The 13,946-nt window shown below is 35.4% G+C and overlaps 1 protein-coding gene across 1 annotated transcript; it reads right to left on the bottom strand.

Annotated features, from left to right (window-relative positions):
* Positions 1 to 1,002: 1,002 nt before the first annotated feature.
* On the bottom strand, positions 1,003 to 9,118 carry SdhD (succinate dehydrogenase, subunit D). Its single transcript, XM_043023437.2, has 4 exons — positions 9,014 to 9,118; positions 2,675 to 2,787; positions 2,352 to 2,548; positions 1,003 to 1,711 (listed from the first exon to the last, which is right to left on the bottom strand). Exons 1-4 carry the CDS (start codon positions 9,051 to 9,053, stop codon positions 1,534 to 1,536), a joined length of 528 nt encoding a protein of 175 aa, XP_042879371.1. The 5' UTR covers positions 9,054 to 9,118; the 3' UTR covers positions 1,003 to 1,533.
* Positions 9,119 to 13,946: the final 4,828 nt, after the last annotated feature.

Here is a 13,946-nt window from a genome sequence, read left to right as displayed (position 1 = left end):
CTTTGATAGAACATTAAATCAATAAAAGATTTTGCATAACTTTTTAAAATAATTACGATACGTCGTTTATATATTAAAATAAGCTTTATGATACAAATTACATAACATTACAGTACTTTGGATTCCATAAACAATTTTCTTTTCTCCTTTGCATGAATTTCCTCTTTATCATCTGACTGATACCAAAAACATTGCAAGTCCCTGTGACAAAACATATTGACTGATGTATAAATCTAACACAGGTGTGTACCAGCATAGGATAAAAGACACAAATTTCCGATTCATAACTTCCTAGTTCATAGTTATGGTTGAAAGTCAATAATTTCTCAAAATATGTACACAAACAGAATGACTGGTACATCCATAAAAGATTAATTATGCAAAGTTATTAACATCTGTCATTTCATCATTACTTGGCCTTTCAAGAGGCTATAACAAGTATATAAATTTGACGATATATTAATACACTGAAAAGCAGAAACAAAACTTCTAATCTTAGTTACAGGAATATCAAAAACAGGCACTGGTTCAGTCAGTCATTTAGTTGCTTTGTGGCCAGACCAAGTAATCCACGATCCAAATTTACTTTTGTAACCTGCCTTAGATATCAGTACTTACTTAACATGTGGATCTGTTTGTGTTTTTAAACAAAGATTTCTAATAACCTCTTCCAACTTTCACAAGAAAAAAAAGTCCCTAATTCAAAATGGCTTCAAAATAGAAAGAAAAAGAAGAGAAATTGCATTCCCTTTTGTCATTATTTTTAATTACTATAATAAAAGGGTTTCCACTGCTGTTGTAACAATTCAACTCTGGCAGATGACATACTTTTATGTAAGACCTAACATTCTATCTATTCAGTACATATGGATATGTGGTTATGAATATTTCATGTGATATTAAAGGCAGTAAAAGAAAGAAAGAAAGAAAGAAAGAAAAATTGTCATCAGTTTCTCAATATGTCTTAACTTAAAAAGTGATCACAGAAATAAAAGATCAAAATAGAGTGAAATTTGTCAAATTCTTTAATATATACAACGTCATTTTATGATACATAAAATGTGCACTCGACTCGCCATCTCCCTGCTTGCTCCCTCAAGTGTTTATGTACAAAATACTGAACAAAAATATCATTTAATTCATATTCAAAAGGAACCTGGAAAGTTTCCACAGTGACATAAATATACTACTCAACAGACAACTGACTTGCCTTATGTAATTCTCTGTAGGTATCTGTTCTATGAACCATTAATAAAAATAAATTGTGATTAGAAACCATTAAATAGGCATTTGACCAGGAGTTACATAAGTTAAATAGGCATACAAAATTAACTATCAATCACTAAAGAAACTAGAATAAAAATTGATTTGCCCAAAGCCTGCTTCAGCTGCGACTCAAAATAGGAGACTGAAATCTGGTTCAACCAATAGCATAGCCTTCGTGATATTATTTTTTATATTCTATAATTCCAACCAACAATATGGAGAGTAATTTCTATGGTTCTACAAAGAGGCTGCATGGCGGCTGTCATCTCACAGCTTCCACAGCAGTTTCACGGCATTGATGATCCCGACATCAGTGTATGTGAAGTAGCAGAGGCCTCCCAGGGTGAAGAAAGACAGGGCGTAGACTGCGCCTACGGCCAACTTGGGGATCACTTTGCCGAATATGCTTGGGCGCACGTAGTCCACGACAATGGCTTCAATTCCCCTGGAACATTTACGCCCTTTTTTTAGCGCTGGAATTCTTGTCTGAGAAGTTTGTTATATATCATATATATATTTATATTACCTTTTTTAAATCCATTAGACAGCAAAGAGACAGTGGTCCTACCTGACCTCACCTGATTACCACATTCCAGGAAAAAGCTATTCATATAACTATTATTACCATTATTGAAGCTATCATACTAATAATAACAATAATATCAATAAAAATGGTAGTAATAATGATGACTTTAGAAGCGGTAATGATTGTAATAGAAATAAAAACTTTTTCCTTGAAAATCCAAGGAAATGCAAGTTCAGGGAGGCCTACTAATGGACTCCTAGATGATTTTGTGATTATGAAACCCTTTGTAAAAAATAAAGTAAAAAAATAAATAAATAAAATAAATAAAGCAAAAAACAAAACAAAAAAGAAAATGTGAAATTAGATTGACAAAATTGCTTGGCCCAATATATCTCCAAGACCACTTTATTTCCAAGTAAACCATATAGAGTTGATGGAGGTGGGAGGTGAGAGGAAAGAGGAGAAAGAAGTTCTTGAAAATGTCCCTTAAAAATCAACACTTTCCGTGATAGAACCTGCTCCTACATAGAAACACGTATTCAAGTATTCAAGCACTTACCAATGTGAGTGAACAGTCATAGTGAGTGCCAGGAAGTACTCTGCTGAGGGGGTGGGCCACATGACAGCAACGGGGATGGCGCCCAGCAGAATGACAGAGAGGATGCGCTCAGCAGTCCAGTGTAACACATGGTCGTGGCCTGCCTGTTCGATCTCTGGGGCTGCCTTAGTCACGGGCGAGACGCTGAAGTGCTTGGCCTGGGGGAGGGGGGGTCACTTTAGTCAGTCTCTGAGTAAAATGCCATTTCTCAATTTTTTATTTCTATTTTTTTTTAATTGTATATTTCCTGGATCCATAAAGTAAAAGTAGAGAAAGGGTAATACCTGGTATGGTACAACAGCCTGTGAGGTTCTCTGCGTAGTGACGACAGAGAGAGCCGCAGGTGCACGGTACAAGCCATTTAATCGCAGAGCACCAAACCGACTGCTAACAGAGCCTGAAAGAAAGCAGCATGATATTAATTTCCCTTACCCTGAATATTTATGATCTAGAGCATTTCAAGGTACAAACTTGCCAAATAAATAATTATGCAAATTGTACCCATGGGTGATGTAAACAATACCTCTCTTCTCTCCTTATTAGGGCTGAGGAGTCAGAACATCAAACCTTTGATTCTAACTATGAATTATCCATTTGTAATTAGAATAATATAATGCCTACATTGACTGAAAGCACTCACTAGCAATTGGAAACCTGACGACTTTGAAATAAGTCAATATCATTTAAAATCTTATATTCTGAAAAAGGAAAAGTGAGTTATTCAAATCCGTACCTTTGAAACAAATTTTTTTACCACTTGAACCTAAAATTTTGATCCCATTACAATCTACATCTATTTTGGGTTAAAGTTTGTACATTTTTGCCAACTCTGGATCCTGTAACCCAATAATTGCTCTCAATTGTGACCATAACTAAAACTGCATAGCCATGGTCCATATAGTATGACACACTAATATTTGTTTTATTCCCATAAGACATGATCATCTATTGAACTAGAATAAATGCTAGACTAAGTGATAAATTGCTACATTTTATGAAAGAAAAATTAGAATCCTAAATTTAACTTCAACTATTGTGAACTGGGGTCTTTTTGTCCAAATTTACTAGTCTGGCATGGAACATGAAGATTTGCTATTTCTTTTTCATTGCATTTTTCATAGTAGAAAGAAAAAGTAAATACATGAATAAAAAAGTAAATGTTTTTTTAATGGCTTTATCTGGTTACAGACATCACCTAAAAATAAAGACATTGTTAATAATACTGAAAAAGTAACAACAGTCCTCTTATCAGAAGATAAAATTCCTATCTCCCAGTTAACCACCATTTCATTGTTCAAGCACTATGCTATATCAAATCAACTCTTCTGAAAAGTCCTTAATGAATGGACTGAATTAAAAGAGGAAACCACCCAGCAACACTTATAAAATCAATGATCAATGCCTTTTTTTTTTTTTAACTCTTCTGCAACAGGGATTTCTCATGGGGTGAGATCAATATCATAATGCATTTTCCTTTTGTTGACATTAAGCTATTTTCATTCAGTTCTGTAACTAGGACATCATATCAAATGCTAATTAGTATTACTTTACTAACATATCACATATCAAACCATAAGTCTATATAGTAATAGAAAAACAAGCACATCTTATGAAGCATAGCCCAGCTGGCAACAAATTGATGCCAACAGCAATTTTGACCATATGCAAGGCATGTAAGGTGCCACTGCCAGTTTGGCTGAGTGGAGTTCATATAGCTGTGAATACTTGTTTTTTTCTCGGTTGCAATAAAGAAAATATTTTGCCGAACAAAACTACGGGAATTATTTACCTGAAAATTGTCATAGCCATACTAGTAGTACCTGCGATAAGTCTCACATGATGAAAGACAAAAGAGGGGAAAAGATTTTTAGTACTATAACGTATAAAAGAGCAGGAGTTGAGTGGCTGTGGGGCGAAGCACAAGCCTCCCTCATTCCACCAAACGACTAGCAGCCCCAAATCAATTACATAAGCTAAGATGTGGCTCACCTCAGAAGGATTAATAAGAGTACAGAAACTACTCGCTACCAAGGACATAGTAAAATACAAGAGTTTAATCCATCCGTGATAGGTATTTTCGTGGGGTTTGATCACTTTCATATTGCCTTTTTCTGTTTGTTGTAATTACAAGCTATTTTTTTTTCCTTTAATCATGGTGACCTACTATACCAAGAGATAATTAGTATCACTTTGCTAATATATTACAAATAGACTCCTATTTCATATCACAGGTTAAGAATATAATAGAAAACACACATCTAAAGATTCCCTGCTCAGGTTGAACATCTACAAAATGCGTCCTATCTCGTAATGGTTAAGAAAGAAATGTTTGGGCAGACTAACTATTTATCTCAAGCTTTCTGCTGTACCCATGTTATCATTACCTTCGGTTAGGTCAGTCTGACTAATCTGACGAGACGAAAGAGGAAATGCAAATGCAAAAAATGTGCAAAAAATGTACACAGAAAAAAGATGTTTTGAAAGTTAGCCTATAAGCAAAAATTTCATACCCATATGAAAATGTCTAGAAAAAAAGAAAAATAAGAAAGACAGACAATTTTGGTTTTGCACTCAAATATAGAGTAACAAATTTTCACATCACAAAAGTCTATTTCTTTATGTAACATTACCATTTATAATGCACATCCTTGCATCTTGTCTTATTATTTGTTATTAGTAGCTGACTTTGGTATTACTTTGAAATGAAGGGATACCAATCATACCAATATACAATGAAAAAGAAAAAAGAAAAGAAAAAGAAAACAAAAAAGAAAAAGATTGAAATTTCCTTATCATTAATCAACTTTGAATTATATTTCTGACACATATGAATGTTATAGCTCAATGCTCTATCTAACACAAAACATACAAAGATGTCATACAATAGATAAACCAAGTCATCACCGTGGCTTTCGATCATTTGGTATTCTGGCAAAGGTAGACAAAATGAGACTAAATAACCTAACAACATAAATCATTCAATCTTATCCATACCTTACTCTAAATTCATCACAATGAATTTTGTTCATTATTCTGGAAAAGGTCAAGAACCCTCCATCACTTACATATGTTCTAGAAGGATTGAGCTTAAGACTGGTTCTTCATTTGAACACAATTCAGCGAGGAGGTCTGTCCCTGCATACAATAGCTGTGATCACGGCCATGGAAGTCTCATTTTAATTTGTCTTTAATGAATCTATATAATAGTACTATATATATTTTTATTTACCCACTAATGCCAGGGGTATGAATCATCTCTTTAGTTTATTATTTTTTTTATACAAATATGGCTTCACATGTATCTTGCTTAGTAATCAATTGATGAATTATTAGGCATCACCTTACTTCATTACTCAATTTCTTGAATCTTCTGAGGGGAAAAAAATCTATCATCATTGCTGTTCATCATATTATCATTATCTTTATTATTACTCTACCAATATTAATAATGATGATAATAGTAATAATAATAAAAACTTTTTCCCTAGCAATTCAAGGAAAATGTTAAATAGGTGAGGTCAGGTAGGCCTTGTAATTGGTGGATGAGCACTTTTGGACACATACACTCACTCACTCACTCACACACCCACTCGCACACACATATATACACACACACTCACTCCCAGCATCATGAGTTAAACCGCAACAACTATGTCATGTTTTACACCTCTTGTCCATGATTCTACCTGGAAGAGATACGGTAGTAATTTTGTTGTTATATGATTATTTATCTTTAAATCACACCATATCCCTGTCTTATTTAATCTCTAAAAGGAAAAACAGGTCTTCATAATTTGTGAAGAGCTTGATTTTACATATTAGAAAATGCATGCCATGTTCAGGTATGTCTAATAGTAACTGAAGAGTGGAGCTTCAAAGTTGAAAAAGATATCCCTTGAATATGAAAGAAAACTTACTGAAATGTTAAAAAAAACACATATATATATATAATATAATATAAATATAGCTTACCCTTATAATTGACAAAGTAATAGATCATGATATATATATATATATATATATATATATATATATATATATATATATATATATATATATATATATATATATATATATAATTAAAAGAGAGAAAAGAAAAGAAAAGAAAAGAAAAAAAAAAGGCTATCACAAGTAGCTCAGCCATGCCAGGAGGCACTTTAATGAAGGGAGTGGGTGGCATTTAAGGGAGAAGGAAGCAGGGTATGGGATGGTAAGTGTATCAGTGTCCAACGCCTTGGAGGATATATTTAGAAAGAGGATTGGATGGGAGAAGCCACCTAGACACACAAAATTGGGGCTTCTGATTGCCACTTATAAGTAGACCCTTCTTAGCCTGCATTTCATGGATGTGAATTTGGCAAAATAATAATGTAATATTCAAAAGTTTAAAATCAACTTTATATCCTTAACAGTGCTCTACTCTAAATTCTCTCTCATCCTCAAAGTCCATTTTCTGTATTTGGTAAATCTTGCAACTGCTGGAGACTCTGTGACTTAGGGACTCTGCAAATGCAACAAACCCCAACTACATGTATTTTGGCAATAACAAATCTATCTTGCTAGAATAAATTTTGTGTAGGTTTGTCGGCCTTTTCTGGAGTGACAATAGAGCTCTAATTCCAAAATCTGCTAAATAATGTCAGTGAACGATATCAGCCCCTTCTCTACCAACCCCTCAGTAACAGTGTAAAAAAAACTTTCCCACGCCATACTGAGCTGAACACTCATACTCTGTGTGTGTGGGGGTGGTGTGTTTTCCGATTTGATATAGTCATCGTCACTCATCTAATGACATATCAAGCTCACCTACACTCATCAGGATCATCCAAATCGCTATCATGAGGAACGGACTCCTACTCACCACAAGATTGAGAGGGAGAGGGAGAGGGAGGGAGGGAGGGAGGGAGGGAGGGAGAGAGGGAGGGAGAGAGAGAAAGAGAAAGAGAAGAGAAAGAAAGAGAGAGAGAGAGAGAGAGAGAGAGAGAGAGAGAGAGAGAGAGAGAGAGAGAGAGAGAGAGAGAGAGAGAGAGAGAGAGAGAGAGAGAGAGAGAGAGAGAGAGAGAGAGAGAGAGAGAGAGGGAAAGAGAAAGAAAGAGAAAGAAAGAGAAAGAAAGAGAAAGAAAAAAGAAAAAGAAAAAAAGAAAGAAAGAAAGAGGAAGAGAGGGAGGGAGGGGGAAAGAGAGAGGGTGAGAGAGGAAGAGAGCGAGAAACATCAACTAGTGTTTCATCCATGAGGACAGTTAAAACACACTTAACAAGTGTCTTAGTAGCTAACAGCCTTAAAATAAAGTGAGTATGCATGTTCTCTAAAAGATATTTTTCATAGAGAAGGAGTTTTAGGACTTGAAGAGGTCATTAGCATTATGCAATATCAACCCACTCACGACGGGGGCATTCCAGCCTTGCATGTTACAATGCCAGGGCTCTCGAACGCATGGGCCTAAATCAGTTAGATAAACGACGCCGTATGACGTCACCCTGCTAACGGGCCTTGAATGCGCGGTACCTGTGGTGTACCACCCGTCCAGAGAGGGTTAATTATCATATTTCCTGTATTGATATTACAACAAAGGAAATACAGGATTCCCCAAAGCGGTTCAGTTTGCAAGTCATTTCAAGGCTGACATGAAGCTTTTATTTTCCATAATCTTTTTTTGAGGGAAGGGGGATGACAAGGATGGGGCCAACTGCAAACTTCTATCTAGACACAAAATCCCACAAAATACAAAAAGGGAAATCTTGAAACAAGGGCTATGCACAGATTGAGAAATACTAAGGTAATGAACACATAAAACAGCCATTACTGGGCATATAAAATCTTCTGTGAGACGGCAAGCCTGTAAATATTCAGACTAGTGTCACCCTACCAAATATAGCAATACAGACACTGATGCATTCCTCTCGCCCTCTACATTTTGCATTTGAAGGAATTATTGTGCAGAAACCTCCAAACCCTATAATCTGGTCTCGTATTGTAGGGGAGGGCATGAAATACAACTTGGAAAGACAGTAAAGAGGAATTCAATGATACCGATATCATGATTCCTGACACAGCATTAATCGGAGTACGTCCCTAAAATGTAGATTATCGTGCGAAGTCACAAGCAATTGCCATGGCCTTCGCACATTCGGTGGTCCGGCAAAAAGCAATAAACATCTTTCGCCATATATTCTGCTATGATAGATCATGGAAGACTCCTTGGCAATTAATTATCGAATATCAAACCAGTCCTAGCTCTCTCTCGAGTTAAAATATTTGCGATTGAGATCTATTGACCCAATTTCCTATATAATATTGAATAAAACTGTAAAACCAGAGATCGAAATATAAGCTCAATATGTCGCACGAATCCACAGACCAATGCGAGAGTAATATCAACTTCAAAAAAACGTATTTTTCGGGAAAAACTGGATTAGCTAAACGGTTGCGTCATAATTTGCCATCATTTTCGTAAACAAATCCGGCAAACCTCAGCCAACGGTAGGAAAAAAGGTCAATAAATACTTAGTTATCACAATTTCAAGATCTTTTATACTTTCAATCAGTACTTTCCATTCCCATGTACCCCTGAGAATGATAAAAAGAGATAATTAGTGAGATAAACACTTAGAAATTGCCTTACAGTTTTTGGAGAGCGCTCGGAGGGTTAGTAGAGCCGCCATGTTCGTTCCAGCTGTTCAGGGAGAGACAACGAGCTTAATATTTTGCCTACCGGTCTACTTTCCTTTTGTAGAAAATGCTTGTGTTTTATTATGTTCGTATTTTTAATTATTCTCATTTTTTTATTGATATCATCTGGGGATGATCTTTTATTTTAGTTGGGATTTAGGGTAATTTAAGGGGATACCAATGCAATGGTATTTTGTGAACACTATTAGTCAATTTATTTATTTGTCTAAGTTTGTCGCAAAATAAGAATATTAATGAAGGTTTGAAATACAGTACCCGATCAGATGAATAATTGGATAAGACAATAATCAGTCAGGACTTATGACCTTTCCATAAATGCCGTTAGATAAGAAATACAAGATCAATGCAATTGTATGCGCAATTGCACACTCACACGCAGGCAAACATGTACACACACACACACACACACACACACACACACACACACACACACACACACACACACACACACACACACACACACACACACACAGAAACATACACACACACACACACACACACACACACACACACACACACACACACACACACACACACACACACACACACACACACACACACACATGTGTATGTGTGCAAAATCCGTTTAAGCGTATGCGTGAGTACGTATGTACTCATGTACATGAGTGTGTACATGTGCGTGTGTGTGTATATGTTGTGTACATACGTGCGTATTGTAAATATTCGTGCATGTATGTGTACATGTATGTACGTGTGCGTGTGTGTATGTGTAGTGTACATAGGTGCGTACTGTAAATGTTCGTGCGTATGTGTATTTATGTGCGGAAGCGAATACTGAACCTACAATCAGATGCCAAGAACGCCGCGGTGCCAGTGCCAGAGGACGTACCTTCTCTTTGATGTGTTTCTCTCCTTCGTTAAACCGCTTTCCTTTGAGGAGAGATTTCTCTCTCTCTTTCATTTTCCGTCTGTCTGTCCGTCCGTCTCTCTCTCTCTCTTTCTCTCTTCATACACACACTAATACACACATATATTATACTATATATATATACTTTTATATATATATATATATATATATATATATATATATATATATATATATATATATATATATATTTGACCATCATACTGAGATGAAGGTGCCTGTTGCAATCACATGTAGCACGCTACTTCAGTGTCATGAATATCACTTCACTTTAGCGAGGTTTACAGTAATGTCAAGTGAAGATTATATATAAATTCGTTCTATAAAAATGTCACTACAATCATTATAGTAACTGCTGTTAGATTAAATATACTATTAGATATACTTACACAATGAGAGAAAAAAACAACAACTGTACTTCCAAGTTAGCTTATGAACTCGTGAACCGTGTTATAACTTTCCTGTCATGTGACTTGATTCCTCCCTTGACCTTTCAAGGCCTCTCGGAACAGAACATCGTCTCAATATTTGCAACATTTGTGTATACTTTTACATCAGTGGTATTTAATCTTCTTACCACCACGCCTTCCCTCCACTCGGTGCAAGCAACGAAATGTTATTATGATGCAAGCACACAAGGACAGTCATACACAGTCACACACACATGCAGACAGACACACACACACACACACACACATACACACACACACAAACACACACACACACATGCAGACAGATACACACACACACACACACAAACACACACACACACACACACTTCCATTACTTAATACCGTATTAAGATTATACTTTCCGCAAAAAACATAAACTCCTACATCACAGCTTTGCCCAATGCACATTGTCTCTCAAAATATTCACACTTTTAAAGAAGCTTAAATTTCCAAGGTTAGATAATCCACTTGTCAAGAGAATTAGAGATAACTAAAGAGCTTTCCTACCTCCCCCACCCCACCCACCCCCCCGGGCTCGTATCCCCCTGGAAATAACTCGCGCCCCTGAAGGTAGGAACCACTACCATACATCAAATCCTCAAGGACCATAAATCACAAGGGCAATATCGTAACAAACAGCGTCCACCCTTAATCTTCATTCTTAAATCGGGTTGAAGGAATTCGATACCCGAGACATGTGCAAAAGAAGGGGATTCAAGCTCTTCAAGACAAATGGAAGGGACTCAAAAATGGCGCCAACCCGTGAGATGAGCTAGTCGTATTTGTGAGATCCAATGGGGTTGGGTATTTATTCAGGAGGAATCTAATGGTACTGATTTTGTGATATTCAGCAATATTCAGCGGATTTCCAATTTTCGACTTAAAGGGTCTCCGAATCTGGAATAGATTGAGATTAACTTGTATGATTGTTATTCTGGCTGTCGTTGTTGAAGGACTATCATCAAATAACGAATATTGTTGTTTCAATCGGAGTGACGCCATTTTTGGAAATACTATATCGCAAATAATCCATTAGAATATGGAGTAAATACTTTACTTTTCATAGTGACAAGTCTTTGAGATCAGAATTACTAAAAAAATATAGATATTAACTTGAATGAGAAAGTTTTAGAAGCGAAATGAGACAGAACTTTATAATGCAGGCTTTTAATTTTTGGTCAACACACCAATGTTCGCTACTTGATTTTTGAAGATCCTACTGTTCTTAAAAGCGTCTTTCAGCAAAGCCTATTAGACATTCATGACACAAAGCCGATTCATTTCTTCAAAGGTTGATGGAAATAAACAAATATCCCTTTTATGAAGATTAGAACATAAATAAATGTTGCTTCCCAGTGCAGGGTTGCTAATCAAAGTAAGCATAGCAAACCGTACCTCAAGTAATACATTCGAATGACAGAATAGATTTTACCATCTCGATCTAAATGCAACTTCAACAATAACTATTGCAAGAAATAGCCCAATGTATGAAAATGCCTGCTACGCAACGACTCAAAGCTTGCAACATAGACCATGGATTGCACATAGTCCATAGGTACCAGAATACGACTGTGATGGATTACCTAAGCGGCACTCGGCACAGAACAGCTGAGTCCTTTGGAAACCTCCAGGATATGAACAATTTGCATATGATATATGGCGTTGTGCCTTCCAGCCTGGAAGGGAATGGCATCGTAAATGGCATCAGTTTTAGACGCGTAACAGAGAGGAAGTTATCCAATACAACTGCGATCTCAAAGGGATCCTCAATAAAATAATAGAAAAGAAAAGGAAAAAAAAAGTATATATATACATATACATATACATACCCATACACATACACATACACATACATATATACACACACACAATCATATAAATAAATAAATAAATAAATAAATATATATATATATATATATATATATATATATATATATATATATATATATACATATGTATATATATATATATATATATACATATGTATATATATATAATATATATATATATATATATATATATATATATATATATATATACAATATATATATATATATATATATATATATATATATATATATATATATATATATATATATATGTATGTGTGTGGGTGTGGGTGTGGGTGAGGGTGTGGGTGTGTATATACATACATACATACATACATACATGCATACATACATATATATATATATAAATATGTATGTATATAAATATGTATGTATATAGATATGTATATATATAGATATGTATATATATACTTGGTTACTTACTTGGTTCCTTGGTGGTAGTTACAGCTTGAGCCTTGTTATTAGCTCATGCCAGGGCCATCCTGGGGGACCGCCCGTTTTTTGTCAGTTGCAAGCAACTGAATTTGATGAGGGATGGAATTTGATTCAGCCCTCGTTCTTTCACTACCACATGTTGGTGGTTCATCTGGTACTGAGTGTAGCCATTTGTCTAATTTTCTTTTAAACACTTCAACACTACACTGATTTAAGTTTCTTATATCCTTCGGTATGCTATTAAACAATTTAGGTCCGTTTATTAGGAAACTTTGTTTTTGCATTTTTCTTAACAGGCATGTTTGTGCACTTATCCCAGTGCGATAGCATGTTCTTCCCTGCCTGGGGGAATGTCTTACCTGAATTCCGCCTCCTTCAACAGGTCTTGGATTTGGTGTTAAGTCTTCAATAATTTTCCACACATATATAATGAAGTATCTCTCTCTCCGCCTTTGTAGTGAGTACAGTCTTAGTTTTTTTAGTCTTTCCCAATAGTTTAGACCCATCATATTATCTAACTTCCGTGTAAAGATTCTTTGGACTTGTTCTATCAACATTATATCTTTTATAAAATTTGGGCTCCATACTTGGCACTGGTATTCTAATCTTGTGGTCACTAATGTTTTCCATAGTGGTAAAAGGTGTTCTGGGTCTCTTGTGTTAAAAGTCCTCATTACCCATCCACTCATAACTTTTCCTTTGTTGACAATCTGCTCTATACATATTCATATTTTCATATATACATACATCATTATTCTATAATGAACCTTCATGCTTTATTTATATGAACCGTCAAACTTGACATTATCATTTTATCCATGTTAATTATACAATATGCGCATATATAAACAAAACATACATTCTTGTTACCTGCACCAGTTTCTCTTAATAATATTAACGTTTTCTTTACGCAGACTTTCATTTTCTTTCTTTCAGTTTTGTGGGAGACTACGAAAAAATGTCAACACTAATTCTTCCTCGGAAATAAGAAGCCGGCAGTTCTTTCATTAACAAAGGGAACCGTAAATAAAGATTTGAATATATTGCTCCTACATTCCTATAATTCACTCTTCCTTTTCATTTCCGTCCTCCATCTCCTTTTCCATCTTTCTCTTTCTTTTCCTCTTCTTTATGTTCGCTGCAAGGGGGCTGTACTATCGGCTATGATGATGATGATGATGATTATTGTTATGATAATGATAGTGATGGTTGAGAAGATAGCCATAACTGAACGATATCAAT

Source organism: Penaeus japonicus, unplaced genomic scaffold, assembly GCF_977035675.1.
Source record: "Penaeus japonicus unplaced genomic scaffold, GWHDUDI00000001_assembly GWHDUDI00000037, whole genome shotgun sequence".
Lineage (NCBI taxonomy): Eukaryota > Metazoa > Arthropoda > Malacostraca > Decapoda > Penaeidae > Penaeus > Penaeus japonicus.
Note: the sequence above shows the minus strand (reverse complement) of the source record. Positions and strands in the feature narration are given on the sequence as shown.

Coding starts and splice junctions, on each gene's coding strand:
- SdhD (XM_043023437.2), bottom strand. CDS start 9,053: ATGGCGGCTCTACTAACCCTCCGAGCGCTCTCCAAAAACT. Junction 2,788..9,013: donor CCGAGCGCTCTCCAAAAACT/GTAAGGCAATTT, acceptor GCTTTCTTTCAG/GCTCTGTTAGCAGTCGGTTT. Junction 2,549..2,674: donor AGGCTGTTGTACCATACCAG/GTATTACCCTTT, acceptor CCCCTCCCCCAG/GCCAAGCACTTCAGCGTCTC.